The 20,760-nt window shown below is 38.1% G+C and overlaps 1 protein-coding gene across 10 annotated transcripts in view; it reads right to left on the reverse strand.

Moving 5' to 3' along the window:
- Positions 1–20,760, reverse strand: part of NFX1 (nuclear transcription factor, X-box binding 1) — an 89,030-nt gene that overhangs the window by 11,015 nt on the left and 57,255 nt on the right. For 3 of the 10 annotated variants that reach the window (XM_017743625.1, XM_008640883.2, XM_017743627.1), the window contains exons 14-22: positions 20,529–20,648; positions 19,752–19,831; positions 19,187–19,417; positions 18,830–18,903; positions 16,143–16,244; positions 13,852–13,893; positions 13,373–13,471; positions 8,323–8,389; positions 1,304–1,449 (exon numbers count right to left, since the gene is read on the reverse strand). In XM_017743625.1, the coding sequence (XP_017599114.1) occupies positions 1,304–1,449; positions 8,323–8,389; positions 13,373–13,471; positions 13,852–13,893; positions 16,143–16,244; positions 18,830–18,903; positions 19,187–19,417; positions 19,752–19,831; positions 20,529–20,648 (961 nt within the window). Of the gene's footprint in view, positions 1–1,303; positions 1,450–8,322; positions 8,406–13,372; positions 13,472–13,851; positions 13,894–16,142; positions 16,245–18,829; positions 18,904–19,186; positions 19,418–19,751; positions 19,832–20,528; positions 20,649–20,760 lie in introns of those variants that run through there. The other 7 variants (XR_001865090.1, XM_017743629.1, XM_017743632.1 and 4 more) reach the window with 4 other exon arrangements.

Below are 20,760 nucleotides of genomic sequence, written 5' to 3' on the forward strand. Positions count from 1 at the left end.
ATATCTTGAAGAAGTGGCAGATAAAAAGAAAATTAAAAGAAGTTCTGGATGAATCCATTAATTTAAGAAATATTGGTGTGCAGCTGAAGAATAGTCTCAGTACACCACTCAAGTGTCTTTTAAGAGCGGCAGTGATGAAAAAGAAGCATGTGCATTCTGCACAGTGTGCTATTCCCTGAAGAACACAAGGAGCAAGAGTAGAAGCAAGTGTGCAATCTCTCCTAAAACCATAGAGGAAGGCCTCCCATTCTCAAGTTGCAGGACTTGCCTTTGCTTTTGAAGCATAATCATCTGCCCTGCTCCTTTTATTCTCTTCACTAATTTCTCATCCTGCCCCCTAATTTCTTTCTTTTTTTTTAAAATAAGCTTTTTCAAATATGAACACTTTGTTCATCTTCCTTTACTTGAAACAAAAAGTATCATAAGTTGTAAGATCAAAGTAATGTTCCATCTCTCTTGGAAGAAATCAAGATTGTAGCTAAGCTACCAACTGATGAACAAGTTAAGGAGTAGCTCATGGCACTCTAATAGCATGGAAGATGACAGATTTCTTACAACTGCAGTCAATATTTACAGTTTAAAACAATTGGTTGTCAAATAATCACAATTTGACAGCACAAAACTAAATATGCTGCTGAGTAAGGAGCACGGTCAATGAAGCCCTGATACCTGAAGCCTTCCCATACTATGTCTCTAGTGCAGTCAGCTTGCTTTTCCCCTAGCTATATTCCCTTCATTTTCTTCTCTACTATAACTGCCTTTTGTGAGTGTTCTCCAAAAATTTTCATTTTTGCTACGAAATCTCTTCAATTTGCAGTAATTCCAGCTCCCTCTTTGTCCATTAACTGAAGAGGGAGTATACACTGTGACAGCTTCAGATAGATGGAGAAATATGTTACAATAACCATATTTTTTCAAAGGTAGTGTAAATTTAAAGTATGATTTCTCAAACCAGTAATTAGTTTTCATAAAATTTTATTATGTATTTTATTTCTGATACCTCTATCAAATTTAGCTGATGACAAAAAGTTACTGCTATGATGAACGGAAAACAATCTTGCAAAATATTTTCTTAGCTTTTTTTATTTCTAATTGTGTTTTCTTCTCTGAAGATTTACTTAAGTAGTGGAAATGAACCCATGAAACTATCAATTCAAAAACTGCTTTAAAAAAAAATTTCTACTGGAAATTGCTGCATTTTGCAAATTGCATTGTAAATAAACTCATTCTGCTAAGTGATAAAAAACCATCCAATTATTTAAACTATACTGTAAAGATTTGAAAACAACAATAAATTACATACTTCACTGCAGTGATAACAACATTGCGCTTTGGTTCGTTGTCATAGCTCACACTTTCAATGCCATAAACCTGAGCTAATTCATGGATGATTCTGCGGTGATCTCTGTTCATTGGTGGGTAACAATGACTCTTCTTTGTATGCTTGCCCTGAATTCAACAGAAGAGGTTAAGAAAGAAGAAAAAAAAAAGGTGAAGTTTTCCTTTAGAGGAGCCAAGGGGAAGAAAACAGCAAAAAAAAGTGTTTCTACCTCTAAAATTTTGCTGCTATGACAAAATCAATACCACAAATTGCTAAGACCTCAGTATTGACAGAAAGCTCATCTGAAAATATTAATTTAATTTCCCAAACTTAAATTGTATGTTCTCTATTGTGTCCAGCACCTCAAAGTATACACACATCCACATAGGGATATCTTTTAAGTTGGAAATACAAATCCTGATTACATTCATTCTATTTAGATCCCAAAAAACAATACAAAATTATTTTTATCTGAATTTGTATCTTTCAAAATGATCTGCCAAGTTCACATCAGATCTAATTTTATTTTGCAGACTGGCTTCACAATGTACATATTGCAGATAGCTACAAAGATGTCAAATTTATCAATCACTTCCCTCTACCAAAGAAGCTATTTATCTGCAAGTTCCTCATGTAATGGCATCAGTAGATTCTTTATTCAATAAAACCCCAAAGTTCTAGTTTTAATCAGTTAACGAGACTGGTAATGTTGATTCAACACTGATTATTAAATCAACAGTAAAAGAACAAACAAAAAATCAAGGCCCTATGAGCCCATATCCTTAATGGGTTGGATCAATTTTTGACAACAAATGCATATAAGGATGAGTCACTCAGTGCTTTGGTCTGCTTTCACAGATTCAGGACACTGCTTCAGATTTTGCCTTCATTATCACCAGTGAAGTCTTCTAGGTTTCTGGGTCAACAGAAAAGATTCAAAGGGAAAAACTAACTACCTGTAGTAGAATAAGTTCGAGTCAGGGACTTCTGGAGAAATCCCAACCTACAGAACTTCCTAGGACTGTAAGGCAGTGTATTTAAGGTCACTGAGAGACCAGGATGATATCCCACTTCTCCATCACCTCTGAAAGATTGTAAGAATGGGGTAGGAACCCAATGACTAGAGAAAGGTAATTGTTGCAACTATATACAAACAAACAAAAAGAACCCAAGAACTATTGGCTGATTAGCTAAAATTCAAATCTGTTTTTAGGTACATGGAGGAGAAAAATACCTGGGAACAATCAGTGTGGATCTACAAAAGGTCAGCCACCAAAATTAATGTAAAAACCACATGTCACCAGAGGTACGTTGCAGCTATCCTGAAAATAGTGCGTTAGTATCTATCTCCTCCTAGATTATAAAATTGCTAAGTTACAAATAGAAACTGGACCAGAAACTGTGGTCAACCATTTCCGGAAGTCTTCAGGATAATCACATGCTGACAGAATATTATCTTTTCTTTGCAATTAACAGTAATAAACCTCCCAGCTATTACAACACTTCCAGCATAGACAAAAGAATTTGAAGAACTCTACAGATTCTGTACCTATTTATGATGACTAGTATGCTTGGTTTAAAAAAGCGGTGATGGTTCCATGCTCTGAAAAACATCACAATTCTTGTCCCTATGAAGGCAGAGCTGGATATACATGTTCTCTGTCTTTTCTGCTTACATATATCAACCATGAAAACTCTGCTGTGCTAGACAGAGTATATATTGATTAGTGTAGGCCAGAGATGTTTATGAGGCAAGGAAAGTCATATACAACAGAGAGAGTTGAATCATGTTAATGTTAAAACTTTTAAGTATCAAAATCCTTTTTATTACTCATTTCTCCAGTTAAACTGAAGTGGGCATCTCCAAAGGGACAATGCAAAAAAATAAAAAAGTAGATGTAAAATGAGTAAGCCTAAGTAACAGTAATCAGTATCAAAGACATAGTACTGATGCAGGCAGAGCTACATGAATGCTTGATAGATTAGCATGCAAAATACTTTTAATACAAGTAAAGTTTCACATCTAGAAACAAAGAAAACAAGACACATATTTAGTCAGAGAGTATTTAGGAATCATAATAAACAACCAAACACAGAGTCAAGCATAAAGAGGACTTGAGGATTATGGCAGAAGAACAACTAAAACCAGTCTCTGCATAACGCCATGTCACACATATTAATTCAATCTTTAGCTACATAAACCTGTGGGTTGCAAGATGAAACACGACTCTCACAAGAGAGAAAAGAAAGCATCTGAGACTTCAACAGAAATAGAAAGAAAAGTTATGCAAGAAAAACTGAGTACAAGTGCAAATTAACTTTATAGTGCATGGGAAATATTCCCTTTTACACCATACATACCACAATTTTGAAGGAAAGGAGAGTCGGAGCATGGCCTCCACACATGCTGTCACTTCTAGCTTCAGGACAGGCTAGGAGGACACATGGAACTACAGGCTGGTCAGCTTCACCTCAATCCCTGGGAAACCTCCTCCCTTTTGAAATCTAACTTGATTTTGGGGAGCTTTCTGGGAGCTTCTCATACCTTTATGGAATAGCAATTCCCTACAGCCTGATGGGTAGGATGGTACAGAACTGATCCTTGAGATACTGAACCATCATGTGACCCTACATGGTTCATCCTAATCATGATAAAAGCTGGGTACACTGGGTAATTCTCCCCTTAGGTCAGACAAGGAAATGACTGAGATGTGGTTTCTTTTCATATTTTCCTTCTCTTCTCCAATGCAGATGCTCCTTAACAGACACCATTTCTCTGCTTTGTACAATCACTATTCAACAAATGGTTTGCACTGGGAAGTAAAGCACTGGAGATGTTCTTGAGCTCTCTGGTATTCTTGTTCTGGCATGTTTGATGTCACTAATCGCAAATGTAAGACCTGTGGTTGCCTCTTTTTAAAAGTAATTACATATCTTGGTTTGATATTAGTATAAGCATATATTTGGTATATGCAATTATATATAGAAAGACATATGTGTACATACTTGTATATATAAGTATGTATGATAAAGGTAATGTATAAAGGAATATGCAAAATAGGATAACCACAGGTAACACAACACTAGGCGAATTATTCTTCGGTAAAACAAACAGATAACAAACAATTATTCTACGCACCTGCTTCCAAGTGTCTGAGGTTGGAGGGACCTGAGTATAATTAGCATAATCTGCACCCCAATGAACAAGAAATTGAGCACAGGGGCAAGAGACAAATGAACTAGGAACTCCTGTTAATACTGAAACAGGAAATACACAGGAGACTGAAGCAGTGTCAGGCCACTTGAAATGAACATAAATAAGTTGTAAGAGTAAGTAGAAATGAGACAACGAAGGCCAAGGCCCATCTGGAATTACATCTGGCCAAGGATGTCACAGACAGAAAGAAAGGCTTCAAATACATCAATAACAAAAGGAAAAGTAAGGATAATGTGGGCCTATTACCAAACAGAGGGGGGAACCTAGTAAGAGAGGACACAGAGAAGATGGAGTATGTGAACATCTTTGCATCAGTCTCACTGACAAACCCTCAAGAATCTCTGACTCAGGAAACCAGGGTAAAAGAATGTTGGAAGGAAGTTTCTGTTGGTCTAGGACTGGGGTTAGAGAACACCTAGGCAAACTTGATATCTGAAGTCCATGGGCTCTGATGGGATGCATCCCTGAGTGCTGAGAGAGCTGGTGGACATTACAGCGAGGCTCCTTACAATCATCTTTGAAAGGTCATGGCGGTTAGGAGAGGTGCACAAAAACTTAAAGAAAGCAAACATCACCCCAGTCTTTCTTAAAGGGCAAGAAGGACTCTGAGGAACTACGGGCCAGCCAGTCTGTCATGGTTTGACACTGGCTAAATGCCAGGTACCCATGAAAGTCACTCACTTACCCTCCCCTGCTACAGCTGGGTAGAGGAGTGAAAATTTAACAAAGGCTCATGAGCTGAGATAAGGACTGGGAGAAAGCACTCCAAGGGCAAACCAGGCTCGACTTAGAAAGTCAATTTATTACTAACAAAATCAGAGCAGGATAATGAGAAGGCTTTTTTCCCCAACCGCTCCCTCCTTCCCACTGACAGCATAGGGAGTAGGGGTTTTGGTCAGTTCATCACCCAAGCTCTTCTTCCACTTGGCTCAGGAAGAGAAGTCATTCACCTGTGAGACTGTGGAGTCCCTTCCCACAGGAGACAGTTCTCCACGAACTCCGCATGGTCCCAATCTCACAAGCAGCGGTCCTCCCAAAACTGCTGCAATGTGAATTCCTCCCACAGGCAAACAGTCCTCCCAAAACTGAGGCGTTGGTCACTCTTCCACAGGTTGCAGTCCTCCAAGGACAGGCTGCTCCACCTTGGATGCAGGGGCCCCCTCTCTCCACCAGGTCTCCCACAGGACCACAGCCTCTTCCAGGCATCCACCTGCTCTGGTGTGGGCACCTCCCCCATGGGCTGTGGATGGATCTCTGCATCCCCTATGGAACTCCATGGGCTGCAGGGCTGCCTACTTCATCATGGTCATCACCATGGCCTGTAGAGGAATCTCAGCTCTGGTGCCTGGATCCTGCCCCTCCTTCTCCACTGACCTTGGTGTCCCCATGTTGTTTCCCTCACATACTCTCACCTCCTCCTCTTCTCCAGCTGGAATTAAAACAGCGCCACCACCTTTGTTTTGATTTCTTCTTAAATATGTTATCACAGAGGCATTAGTATCATTTCCAATTGGTCCAGCTTTGGCCAGTGGCATGTCCCTCTTCAGAGCCATCAGGGACTGGCTCTGCCAGACATGGTGGAAGATTCTTGCAGCTTCTCACAGAAGCCACCTCTGTGGCCCCCCCACCACCAAAAACCAGGCGTTGCAAAACCAATGCACAGTCTCACAGTCTCTGGAGAGGTGATGGGGAATGGTTCACCCTCAAGGTCATCGTGGGATGACAAGAAGGTGATCAGGATTAGTCAGTATGGATTCACCAAAGGAAAATCATGCTTAACCAATCTAACTGTATGATAAAACAACTGTCTATCCCCTGGCTAGGTAAGGCAAGAGCACTGAATATTGTCTACCTGGCTTTTAGGAAGATTTCTGACACTGTGTCCTGTGACATCCTCATAGTTTAACTCAGGAAGTGCCATGTGGATGAGTGGACAGTGAGGTGTTTTGAGAACTGTCTGAACAGCAGATCTCAGAGGGTTGTGATCAGTGGCAGAGAGTCGAGTTGGAGGCCTGTAACTAGCGGTGTTGCCCAGTGATCAGTACTGGCTCTAATATTGTTCTAACTTACATATCAGTGACTTGGATAAAAGGGCAGATGCCTCCCCAGCAAATTCACTGACGACCCAAAGCTGTGAGGCGTGGCCAACATCCCAGAGCAGTGCGCAGCCCTTCAGAAGGATCTCAACAGGCTGGAGGGATGGACAGAGAGTTTTCAGAAATTCTTTAAGGGCAAATACAGAGACCTGCACTCAGGGAGGAAGAACCTCATGCACCAGTATAGGCTGGTGGAAAGCAGATCTTCAGACAAGGATCTGGAGATGCTGATAGGCAGCAAGCTGTCCATGAGACAGCATTGTGCCCTTGTGGCACAAAGCCAATGACATGGTGCACTAGGAAGAGTGTGATCAGGAGCTCATGAGAGGTGATCCTGCCCCTCTACTCAGCCCTCATGAGGCCTTACCTGGAATGCTGGAATGTCCAGTACCGGGCTCCTCAGTACAAGAGAGAAATGGAGGTCCTGAAGCAAGTCCAGCAGAGGGCTACAAAGATGATAGGGGACTGGACCATCTCATGAGGATAGGCTGAGAGAGTTGGGCCTATTGTACCTCAAGATGAGATGACAGATAAGATTCTATTTATTATTAGGTTTTTTTGTCAATAAGTATCTGAAGATGGAGTGTCAGGAGGATGGAGCCAGGCTCTTAATAGTGCCAACCAACGGGAAAAGAGGCATCAGGCAGAAACTGATGCACAGGAAGTTCCACATGAATATGAGAAAGAACTTCTTTACTGTGCAGGTGACTGAGCACTGAAACAGATTGTCCAGAGAGGTTGTGGAGTCTCCCTCACTGGAGATACTACAGAACTGTCTGGATGCAATCCCATGCAATATGCTCTAGGATGACCCTTCTTGAGCTGGGAGGTTGGACTGGGTGACCCAACTGGGTCCCTCCCAACTTTACCTGTTCTTTAGTAACTAGACACAGATTGACTTATTTTCAGTCTTTCATTCTAATGATGAAAACAACGGGCAAGAACACTAGACAGATGGACAATCACCAACATTGTTTAAGAAACATCCTCCATAATTTTTTTAAGGAATAAAGTTAAATAACTGTCCTTAGGGCCTAGGGGGATCAAAATTATGCTTTCTACAGTAGATTAGGTCCTTCTTGAGCTAAAGGCAACTGAGAATAGTATAGTTTACATGGTCCTTTGAACCACATATACTGGGTCTTTCATGGAGCAGCAGCAAGCTAACCTGAAGGTGGTATCACTGAAAAACATATGATTATGTCTGTGGTATCAGCCTCTCTAAGTATACTGGAGTCTCTCAAACACTGTGACTGAATCCAGGTTTTTTTATAGAAGGAGGACAACCTCATACACTGGCAAATATAGGAAGGTATAAAAAAATTCGTGAGCAAGTTCCACTGCAGGGATAAGAAGTACCCAGGCTTTCCTCCTCAAAATCTGAATGTTTAAACATCATCTTTGACAATATTTTATTAATGGAGAACCAAAAATTGATGATCATCCATTGGTGCATTAACGCCCAGCACTGCTTTAATCCTTAAGCAAGGTTTGGCACCAAAGTGATCCTGAACTACTAGGTCTCCTAAAAATTTTGTTCTTTTTACAATTAAACTGTGCATTATATTGGAGCGCAAACAGATCTGGTGTCAACTCATAACTATGAGTATTAATAAAGTTTAGTAATATCAAACTCCCCCCAAACGAAACCAATTCTAAGAATCTATACAGAGTATCTGAATACTGACCTTATTCACAGCTTCCACAAGCATTCTCATTTCCTTCTCAATGTCACTGACAAATTTTATATCCTTCCTGCAAAAACAGCATTCTAGGTGAACAGGGCAAGAGAGCGTACAAAGATATAGTATCTTCATATTTTGTAGTATTTTTCAACAAGAACAAAAGTAAAGAACACAATTGACGGAAGCAGAAGCTTCATTCACATTAAAAGACTGTTAGAATGTCATCACTATTACAAAAATAATTATTTCCCCTTCAACAACTGGAACCCAGAATAAAATGCTGTGACATGGCTCTACTGTCTGACAATCCAATTCTACATTTTCAAATGAATAATGTAGATGTTAAAGTTGCCATTTTGGTGTTTTTAAGTTACTTGTCATTAATTTACTTAATTACAATATATGATGAGACACAAAAATGGGAACAGGGTAAACAGAGTGGAGCTCTTTTCCAAGACAGAGGAAAAGTTCACTGATTTTGGTCTTCAGCTTGCCTAGCACAACAAACTATTAAGAATGCATGAAGCAGCATAAGGCTACTTGCAAGCAAACAAAACATTCTTGATGTGAGATACTAAGGATTTGTTTGAAGTATTTTTTTGTAACTAGCTTCATCACAGTACTTCAAGTCTTTCACTTATGGGCAAACTTTGTGCTCTGTTCTTAAATAAGCAGGTAAACCAGCTTTAAAAGGAAGGCTGCTATTTTTTAGGCTACCATCCCCATGGGGAAAAAAGGCTACCTGAAGATTTCATATCTCAAAGCTGGTAAGTAGTAAATAATTCTTCAAAAACCAGGCACTATTCCATATCAACACAGTACCACTTTGTGAATGATGTCAGAATTTAGCCAGTCAAGAAGTGCCTGCCAAAGCAAGCACAACTATCTCTGGCAGATGACCTACCAAAGTTCTGGATGCTGAAGTGAATGTATCATCAAAAGACCAAGGGGTCTCAAACAAATGTGCAAAACAACAACATTGAATAGCTCAGCTACCAACATCACTTGATCAGATAAAATGGACTTAGCCCATCACTGGTAAACCTTCAAGGTCTAGCAACAGTACATGGACACTGCATGTAGCTATGAGAATTCCTGGGTCTTCAGTAGAGTTTAACACTGGGAGAATTGGAAAAAGGACATGAACTGGTAGAGCTAAAAAGAAAGGGGCCTCCAGACACCTACAGTGTGAAATACAGAGTCAGCTCATGTAGTATGAGGCTTTGGAAAGAATATTGCAGAAATAATTTCAAGTTCAAAAAAACCCCAATCCACAAACAAAAAAAACCCCAATCCAACAACAAAAAACCCAACCAAAACCACCAACACCTTCAGGATTTAGAGGGTTAGAAAGCATGAACTACACAGAATACCAACCATGAACACCCAAATTTCAAGGTGAAGTGATCATGGCAGTTAAGAAAAAAATGTATCAACTACCCAGTGAGAGGGTCCACTAGGATCTGATGTATAATATTTAAAAGCGTACTAAGGAACCAGCTAACACACTGAGGGATACATAAAAATAAAAAAGCCCCTCAGGAGCCTATAAAACCACAGATATTCATAGTGCATACAGTGGGGTCTTGCACAGCCAGTGACAAAACAAGAACATTATTTTCTGTGTAGCTCCAGGTGGGTAGATACATCAGATATTCTCTCTTACTCTAGTAGTCTTAATTCATCAAATAACAGCCTCAACATCATCCATGTCCAGTTGGACACTGATACTTGTGCCAGTCTATTCCCCAACTTCATGTCAACAGATCAACCTGAGCATTTGTTTACTCTATGTGTATATATTTCTGGAGCTTCTTAAAAGGTCAGTGCTGAGGTGTCCAGCCAGTGGATCTGTACCCCCTGATCTGTGCTCAGTTGGTAGTCATCTCCATGCTACAAGATGGATACCCCTTGGCAGCAGAGTATCTCCTCATGTAAAGCAATATGGTGGAGAGACTTCTTTTGACTCCTTATCAGATCCTGACAAACACATCAGCAAGATCAGCATGCATCAGCACTTCCATGCTATTCCTGGTGCCCCCTTCTCCTGTCACTGTCCTACAAAGGAGACATATTATCTTGGCATGCTTACACTCGCTCATCTTCCTCCTGTTACCTGGAGTTGCACTGCATTTTGGGAGCTTCAGGGTTCTGTCATTAAAGACTACACCTCAAAATCCTCAGGAGTTCTTACAGCTTTCTCAAGTTTTCTTCATTTTTACGTATGCATTTCTTTCAGCTCTTGACAATATATCAGCTACACAGACCAATTAATTGCCTAAAGAAGATAACATGGCATTCTAGTAATGACTTTGGCAGCTGCTGCCTTCTTGAGGCAGTGACTCTGAATGCACAGGGAGGCAACTGTTGAGTTTTTCAATCATTCTAAGATCCTGTATGTAACTTATGCTCTGCAGAAAGCCACAAGCCCTGAACTCCTGCATTAGTGGAATGATGCACTCAAGCAAGAATAAATTAATCTGTCAGAAATTATTCAGAATGTTGAACCATCTGAAAACCATACTGTAACAGATACTGATGCCATGATGATTTTTTCCTTTTTTTATATATACCTTTTATATACCCTTTTACATGGCTTTTATGTATCCCCAGTGCTTTTAGCATGCATACTTGTTGTAGAGGAATTCCTTGTGGAACGGGTACATATGATACCCCAGGAGAGCTTGGGCACCCCAGGGCTGTTGCAGAAGGGGCCTCAGGATTGCAAGGCACCTGCTAGCCGGCAGCCTTGAACAGCCTTGGGAAAAGGTATACACTGGTCAGCTCCCCCGCTGCTTAGAGGCTTTCTCATGGGAAAGGGGCGTGAACTTTGAAAAGTATAACTTGGTGTAAGTAAACATAAAACGGGAGTATGATGTTCAAATCGTATCAGCGTTCATGTCGTGACTCTGGCTGGTTCCCCTGCAACCGGGACAAACCCCTCCCCCCACTAAAACTTGTAATTCCTTAAGTCTGATAACAGCTTAGACCCAATATTCCATTAAGCCAGGAGACCAAACATCCTGGAGGCCTTGCAGTTGGAGGCCAGAAAGCCCTATGCCATCCTGAGAAACCAAGGTCTTCCCTAGAACATCCTGTAAACTAAGATAGGTCCATCCGGGGGGGATTCCTCAGGATGGGGGGTTCATTTGAGCCTCTCATTGGGTAATCTTTGATAGATCAGCTAATTTGCAAGGCCTATAAATTGTATACGCAATCTATCATGTGTGTGCATTTTGGCGTGTTCCACCTGGACGAAGTGGTGCACCTTAACGATCCTTAAATAAATACCGAAGTTAAAAACCCCTTTTCCCTTAAACCATGTTTGGTTCTTAATTTTAAGACCAGGGTAAGGCAACAACACAATTTCTGGATCCTGCCATCATAATGGAAAGACAAATCTTCTGCTAGACTACTGAGATAAAAGATCATCAGGAGTAGTCAAGGAAGTAAATTCATAAAGCCATAGATTCACAAATTGCAGACTGCTGCTCCTGTGAAGAGTTACTATACATTACTATAAGGAGAAACTCATTTATCTTTAAAACTAGATAAATGAAATCCAGTAATTCAATGCACAAAGTAATTGACTTGAGGACTAACAAAAACTTCTGCTTTAGCTATGAATCAGTAAGAATAGCACTGGTGTATTAGTTTATTGTAAATTACCAGTGTAAAGTGGCTACAAAGGAAACACAATTAAAATCACTGCAAGAATGAGGAGGAGTGTGGAAGCATTAAGGCTACTTTTTAAGGTCTCTGTTTGACCATCAGCAATATAGTGCATAACCATGGTCAGTTCTGTTCATGAAAGATGAACACTGCACTATGGGTAGTGGCTGGCAGAAAGACAAGATAGAATTGTAATCCAAAAAACCACAGTAGACTACACACACAATGCAAAATTTTCACTTATTGTACTGAAAATGTGTGCGGTGTTTTCTGAAAAAGGTAAAGGAAAACATACTCTATACACAACTAAGATAATAGTCCTTATAAAATAGCACTTCTAAGCGCAAATACTAATAAAAAAACCAGTAGCTCCACAACGAAAACATTCAGCTCCTATTTTACAGTAGCCTCATCAGTTGGAAGCAAAGAAGATGTAACTTTTAAATTCTGAGTGGTTGCTTATGTAAAATTTTCACTTATCTCAACATATCAACAAATTAAATAAAGGATTTTCAAGCAGCAAACATCCTTACAAAACCATGATATTTATGCAGCATTAGAGTACTGGAGCAAGAACAAAACATATTAAGCTGTTCTAAAAAACTTAGACCTGGTAAAAACCAACGTCATGCCTACAAACTCATACAGGAGTAAAAACTCTTAGATGACATATAATCTAAACATCTTTTTAAAAATTTGTCTGATCCCTCCCTGTCATTCCAGATTGCGAAGTATTTATTGATGTGATGATTTTGGTATTACCTTGATTTCACATTGTCTCATTTTAGGGTGCCTCAGTCTAGCAATGCTCTATGCAGTCACACTGGCATAGGCTTTGCTCTGCATCCAATGTTTTATTAATTCCATTTCTTTATTTTTAAAATAAAAGCAGTAAGGCAAAAAAGTAAATGAGACTGGTGGAAAGAACAGCAGTCTATGAGAGCATATTTCATTATTTTGCCATCATTTTTGTCTTTGTTTTGAAATATTTATAAGGAGCACTGAGGTGAAAGCTGATTCTGTGTAAAAGCAGTAGAGATGTGAGAAGTACAGGTACTGATTCAAAGTTAGAATGGTGTAAAATGATGTTCCCATTCTAAATCTGGTCCTTTTCTGGTTACAGAAAAAAGCAATCTGTCAGGCACTTTTTACTTTTCATTATATATACTTTATATACTTTATATATACTTTTCATTATATTATACTTTTCGTTTACATACCATTTTGGAGGTCTTGAGAAGTGCACATCAATTCCTTTGCCTCCTTGGCCATCTACTGCCAAGGCAGTTATTTTTAGAAGAGTAAATAGAACTGTTCTGCATTTCCCATCTTGCTCTCAACACTGTTGACTTATGACACCTGCCATCATTAGAACACATACCTTGCATCTTCTTTTAAAAGGTCACTGTACTTTGGTCCAGAAGAACGGATATTAAAAGGATCAGAATTATCATCTATTTCAAGAGCTTCAGCAAGGCGCCTAAATTTGATGGTAGGAGGAAAAAACCCCAAAATATAAACAAAAACATAAGCAAACAACAAAAAAAACCCCCAACCCCATATAAATCCCAACCTTCCATACATGTCATCAAAGAATAAAGTTACAGGTTACTAATACAAATAAATAGCTTGCAAAAGATATGGTCTGCACATTTCAAACTACTCATTTAGAACTAGAATATTCTAGCAAGATTTCTGATCACTCAATATAGATCTTCGTAACAGGAATCATCTCCACACTTATCTGTTCTCTAGGTCATGCAGAAAATAATTTCTTATCCACATGGCATTAACTTTCCAAATCTAGACTACTTCTGTTAAAAAAAAAAATTAAAAAAAGCAAGCAAGTTAATTGCCCACCTGTTCCTCTGAATAGCTAAGCATTCCTCATCGCACTGCAACCTGAATTGTGAAAGAAAAATACAATTGGAATCACTGCTGCTACTCATACTTTTCAAGGTGTAGCTTGCTGGTGTCATATTATCAAGTCTAAAGAAGTAACAAGAGTGTGTGCGAATAGTTTATTGTATTAGAACAAATAGTAGAGCTAAAAATAAAGAAGCAACAAAGATCTTTGAGCAGCCAATCCCTTCTCCTGGTCTTGAACAGGAATAGCAATTACCAAAGTCGTACAGGAACTGAGGAAAAAAGCTTCTGAACTAGATGTTTATTGGCAAATTTTATCATTTGAGAGAAGAATGAAGTTGATAGGAGCACTGAAGGGATGCTAGGAGGACTGGGAATCAGCAATGGAAGATGTCACTTACTCGTATGAATCAGAAAAAATTAACAGTCAGGGAAAAGAGGAAAGTTAGACATGTATATGGAGGATTGTGATGAACCATAAACATCAGTATTTCCACTGAATTCCTAATTTCTAGTGTCAGCAGAGTTATGAATTTCAGTTTTCTGTCTTGTCTTTGAAAGGTATTTCATAATTTTATTTTGAGGGATTAAAATGTTGAGAAGAATCAGGAGTTCCCCAGAATTTCAGTGGCAGTTACAAACTTCTTCGCGTTAGACTGCTTAAGTTAATTAATTCTCTTTATAATAGTTACTTACATTAAAAAAAAGAAATTCTACAGGGGAAACAGGTTCAAACTGGTTTATTCAGTGGCATGTATTATCTTTGGAGACAAATAGTTCCAAGATCCAGAACTTCTGATGACTTTCTTGAAGGAGACAGAAGAAAATGAACATACTTGCACTCTTAAGATCGACCTGGTACTGTTTAAAGTCATTTGCTTGAAGAATTATTTTCTCCTCCTCTAAAAGAGGAACGTAGCCAATTTAGAGAAGCTACTCTAGGTCTGATCAAATTTGTCACAAGAAAAATCCCAAGCCCTAATAAGAAATCTAAGCTAAAGTATAAAATGTCTACAGACAGGACAAGAGAGTGAAACAAAAAGAAAATCCCTGCAGCTTGCAGAAAACATTCTTTTATTGTAAAGGAATGAAGTAGATTTGTACACTACTTTGAAAACACAGGAGTTTGACAATAAACTAGAAATTTTAGACTAAATATTCTATGTACCACTGTCTCTTTTCCCCCTGCCCCAGTATTCGGTAGACAAAAAGAGAGAAGGCAGAATACTTCCTCTGACAGTCCTTGAATAAAGGCTACCTACCACAGTTTAGATATCATATTAGGAAAGACTTGTACAAAGAAAAGTCATCTCCGCTAATTTCAACTGTTCAAAGAAAGGACAGTGTCTGTCCACACAGAAAGGGATGTGTTAGGGACTACAACACAGTAGCAAAATTTCTTGAAGTATGCTGGCACTAGCTTTTGATACAGAAGTCATGAAGCAACTATATGGGAAATGTCACTATTTTGACTTTACACAATATAAAGGAACATCAGATTTTAACATAAGTAATAGACATACTCTGAAATAATAAAATTCAATATAAAAAAGAAGACATGGTAATAGAAATAAACTAAAACCAGAGAACAGGAACTCTAAGGGCAAAGATTTCAGTAAGTTTTCTGACAGAAGGATGTTGGAGAAAATTGACAAGTCCATAAAGAAATGACACCAAAAGTAAAAGGACAAGCTTATTTCAATCCTGAGGAACATCACAAAAAGAAAATCACCTATCTTATGCCACAAAATTAAAATCAGGTTTGTGGTGCCAACCAGGATCAGAACACCAAAGCAGCAATCAAACTGAAATGCAAACGTAAAAAATTCTAAAAAGGGTAATACAAAAATATTGTAAATAGTAAGATGATGACTAGGAGAAAATATAGCATATCAATAATCCAGAAAGGAACACTTGATGGTGAAACAGAAGATAATAGCTATTGTCCTGTCTAGAACTGAAAAAAAATCCAGAGGAACTCCAACAAGTTGGCTGAGTAGAAAAAAACTCTGAAACCACAGTTGTATTGTTCCACACTTAATTATAATAACAACCAGACAATGAGAGAGAACTCATCCTACATGAAAGCAAAACCACAAACCACCACGGAACTGCAAAATACTTTTTTAGCAGTTTTGCTGAAGTAGTCAGGCTGCATAGGAAGACTGTAAGTCTTCCTAGTACTACAGCTGACTTTTTTATCACCATATTATGTATTATGCATGTCACCTGTGCTTCAGGTACACACAAGGGCTTCAAATACTTTACTACATATATCTCCTTACCTGGCCTGCTTCATTTCTTTTTTCGTAATAAGCCTACTGATTTCCACTGAATCCCCAAGCTGTAGATCTGTTAACTTAGTTGCTATAGATATAGCAGCTATTCTGAAAAAGAAGAGCATTAGACTTCATTTGAGGCAACACATAAACTTCTGAAAAGGTATATAAGGGTGCAGATTTAGAAGTAAGACAGACCGATCATTTTCTCATCAGATTACAGAATGGAACTCGAGTTCTACATCACTGAGTTTTAAGAGTCTAATCTAGTTATATAAATCAAGAGTTTATTCTCATCTCCCTCAGCTAAGAGTAACACTAACAAATGGACATGCTTCTTATGCAAGTTGAAATTATGCAAGCCAAATACTTTTTCTCCTCACTTGCTTAATATACAAACTACAGCTGACAAAACAGCTTTAACTATCCTTTTATCTTATTCTTCCTTAACTCTGTGCAACTAAAATCTGTGAAGTGAATTTATAAAGTACTTAGAAATTTGCTTACAAAATACAGTTAACACAATCCACAAGGAAAGGACAAAATGCCTACTGAGATCATTACTATTTTCTTCATAAAGATTCTTCCTAATTCCCTTCAATAACAAGTCTTTCCGGTCTCCTTTGCTTGCTAAGATTTGTGTAACTAAAACACACAGGAATTTTTCAGGGAAATATCCCACAAACTCCTAAAAATGAAATATTGTATCCTCTTGAACTATCTTTTTCTGTTACATGCAGATAAAACGATACGTTTTGTTCTATATGTTTATCTCTGTATGTTTTGCATCACATTCAAAGAACCTACCACCTATCAGGAAGAAGACTAATCATATTACATAAAACAAAGAAATCACTGAGAGGCACCATCATATTTATCAGGTGATGCCAAAGTCTAGGTAATGGGACATGAGATGATAGCACATCATCATTTGCACCATATGTACAGATATGGCAGTAGATAAAGCACATGTATTTCCTGTTCCCTTGGGCATTCTTTCTCCAACATTCACTGACAAAGCCCAAAGCTGTTTCATCATTTCTCTAACCTTTCTGAGAAAACCTGGATACTTGATTAATTTGCTGACCTTTATTTTGTTGCTTTTTTTAAATATGGTTTTTGTTGCTGTTGTTTTGGTGTGGTGATAGGTAGGAAAAAAAGCCAAACTTATATCCACAAAATCACAATATCTTAATCTTTCAGGTACCTGAACTGCTGGAGTTTTCAAACTTAGCTGGCACTAAATGCTGGTTCTGTTACTATCACAAGGCAAGAGTAATTTGTCTGCACATATGAACACATTTTAACTGATACAAACACTTGGTTTAAACAGAACAGTTTCTTTCCCTTCCTCTTGATTTGGGCTCTGATTAGAGAAATAAATATGTATGTATTCACCTTACGCGTGCAAGAACACTCATTGGCTTCAAAGAACCATTTTCCTTGAATGAATATTATTGCAGTGCCTGAGCTATAAAACAGCAGAGAAGTAACAGCCTTCAAAAATCTGGACTTGTAACTGGAGTATTCAAAAATCTGGACTATGTTATCTTTTGAACTTATAATTAATGACAAGCATTTCTCAATTGAAACTGGTATTTCAGAGTTGAGTCAGTCTTCTGATTTGCATTCACAGTGATGAAAATATCAAAATACCAAACTTCTGTGCATGTATCTTGCATTCATCTTAGTATTGACTACAGCTGTTCATAATTGTTTCTAATTAGCACATTTTTCTCCTTGTTTTCATTAGGTAATATTAAGTACCTAAGCTAAGCTATCTTCTGTCAGAACTTGAATACGGACAGCATACAGCAGAAACAAAACAGCATACCCTAAGTTGGACTAGGATAAAAAAAAAGGCCCACAGATACCAGTTCCAAATAAAACCATCATTAAGTAGCTTTCTTTGAACAGCAGGAAGAATCTCTGACTTTTGTTAGTCACCTCACAACTAGTATACAAAGCAGAACTCTCCAGATTAACTTTTTTCACTCCCTTTCAATCATAGTCACAGAATAAGATTTTTTTAAATGATTATTATTACTGTTTTGTTATATTAATTTCAGAAGTTCCAAAGCCCCACTTTTCTTCTTTTCCTTGTCCATTCCTTGCTCTCTTGCATATGAGAAAGAGAAGTAAGTCTAGAAATAGGGTCTGGAGACTATTGCAATAGAGTTGGGTAGGGCTCAGTTTGCATATTAAACCCCAAGATTTAGATGCCAAAGCTCTCCTGCCTAAATTTATCTATTTCAGAATTACTTTAAATCACTCTTTAGCATCCACCATCTCTACTGACTAGGTTCCAACACACATGATTGGAAACTCAGAGAGCAAGTCACACATGGACTGCAATCAAATACATTCAGGAGCCTGCATCTGGACTTGACAAATTCATCTGTACCTAATTGCTCAGTGTGAGTAGAATAGAGGCCCACATACAGGAGAGTCAAGCTTTGACACACCACCATAGTTAGATTAACAACAGAAAAAAGAGAAATGTGTTCTAATGCAGCATGGCTGGTATGAAAGCTCAAGGAAGTACCAAAAAACCCCCCAAAACCACCGTATGTCAAAGTACGAAAAACATGAAAAAGCTTGTGAACTAAATATATTTAGTCAAGTCTGCAATTTAATCAAACTGCGAAGCAGTAAGTCCAGTAAGGAATTGAAAAAATTATTACTGTACCAACCTTTGATATGTATTGGATGCTTCTGAGCAAATCATACTCTCCTTTCTTCTTCCACATTCACATTGAAGATCAACCTGCCATATTGCACAAGTGAACAGCTTTTTAAAAGTTTTGTCTTTTTATGGCCATGGAGGGGTGTGAAGGATATAAATTTATTAATTTTAAAAGTCCCATTTTAGTGGAATAATGGCTAACTAAAACTGATGAATAGTTTTATTTTTAAAAAATCCGTATTTTAAGTTTACAGAAAAAATGTCATGCTATCAATATACAAACATGTCACAACTGTTACTGGCTGATAATTAAACCATACAATTCACCTGTGACTTTGCAGTGAATTTTCTTTGGGTATCTAACCTTTGCACAGCAGGATATTGACGGGCAGGGTGAAGAAGGATGACATGGAGCCATACATGGATGATTACAATATAGCCTTGGAATAATACATGGCTGTTTACACTCTTCATCTATAAGACATTCTCCTTTATGACAGATTCGTTTACATTTGTGCATTCCACATTTTAACATTTGATTGCAGCGAAGTCCACAGGAAATGTCAGTGAGATGACAAGGAATATTACTTCGTAGCTGAAAGAGGAAAGGAAAAAGATGACAACTAACAGTAAAAATTATCAATGGAAGTCTCAAAGTGCTTTTACTGTTCACACCTTCATTTGGCACTGCCCACATAAGCATCTTAATACTAAAAGGTCTTAGGTCAAAGAATGAGTTTTGCTTTATACTATAGCCCAATACAGCAGTTGGTTTGAATGCATTTGGAATAAAAGATTTACTTCTCCAATTTAATCACATTAAACTCCAACTCCAGTAAAATATTCCATTCCAAAGAAGCCACAAAAATCTAAGCCTACAGTCCTAAAAAACTGTTTAGTATTCAAAAATATTAATTCTCCAGACTTACTTCATGCTTGCCCATACACCATTTCTGAGTGAGATAGGTACAGGGGGGACATTTCTCCTCACTGTGACATGAATGGTACACTGCAGTCACAGAAATACAAAAGTCGTAACAGTTTTATTAGCATACTTCAGTTGAATGCCTTAAAGGAGACAGTATAGACTATTAAACATGAGTTTACATTTCAAAACTACACAATTTATGGGAAGGATGATGCTTCACACAAGAATAATATATTCTTAAAAAATTATGATGCCAAGTGTTTAGGTGAATATTCTCTATAATTTCTAAATTAAATAGCACGTAATTTTCTAACTTGTGAGTAGGGTTATACACTCAGGCAAAATTTGTCAGAAACTTTTGGACCCACGCTATTTATTTTGTGATCAGCCAGTGTAATTCCAAGGAACATAGAAACTAACTGTTCACTAGTTTATCCTACTGTTTCAATAGAGCACTTGATCTTTGGAATACAGCATTTAATGTGTTGTGACTATTAATAACAGTAAGAAAAAACGCCAGTGCTTTTTACCAGTGAGAAGTACCACTAGTAGTACTCATTGCAAGTTTTTAGCTGGTTGGCTTTTTAGTGTAGACCCTTGGAAATCTATTTTCAAATAGACATATGCATACTTTTCTACATTTTGATTAGAAGAACCCCAAATTAAAATAAAAAGAACAAAAACAACCACACAACAAAACCAACCAACCAAAAAACCCGAACAAACAACAATAACAAAACGCCAAAAAACCCACTCAAAATGCAATGGCTTAACTCACCTGGATGATCACAGTCATGTGGCCTGGTGCATGTCTTTTTACACTCTGGTGGCTGAGTGCCACAGGGAACAGGGGGGTAAATCACAGATTCACCACAATAACAAGTTAACTCATCAAAACCTGAAAAAAAAAGTCAAATATATCCTAGTGGCTGCATGTATTTGCATGCTTCCTCTATGAGAAATCTTTACACAACATGCAAATGTTTTACTTCAGCTTTGGTTTTTTTATA

The sequence above is a fragment of the Corvus brachyrhynchos genome, unplaced genomic scaffold (assembly GCF_000691975.1).
Source record: "Corvus brachyrhynchos isolate BGI_N302 unplaced genomic scaffold, ASM69197v1 scaffold49, whole genome shotgun sequence".
Taxonomy (NCBI): domain Eukaryota; kingdom Metazoa; phylum Chordata; class Aves; order Passeriformes; family Corvidae; genus Corvus; species Corvus brachyrhynchos.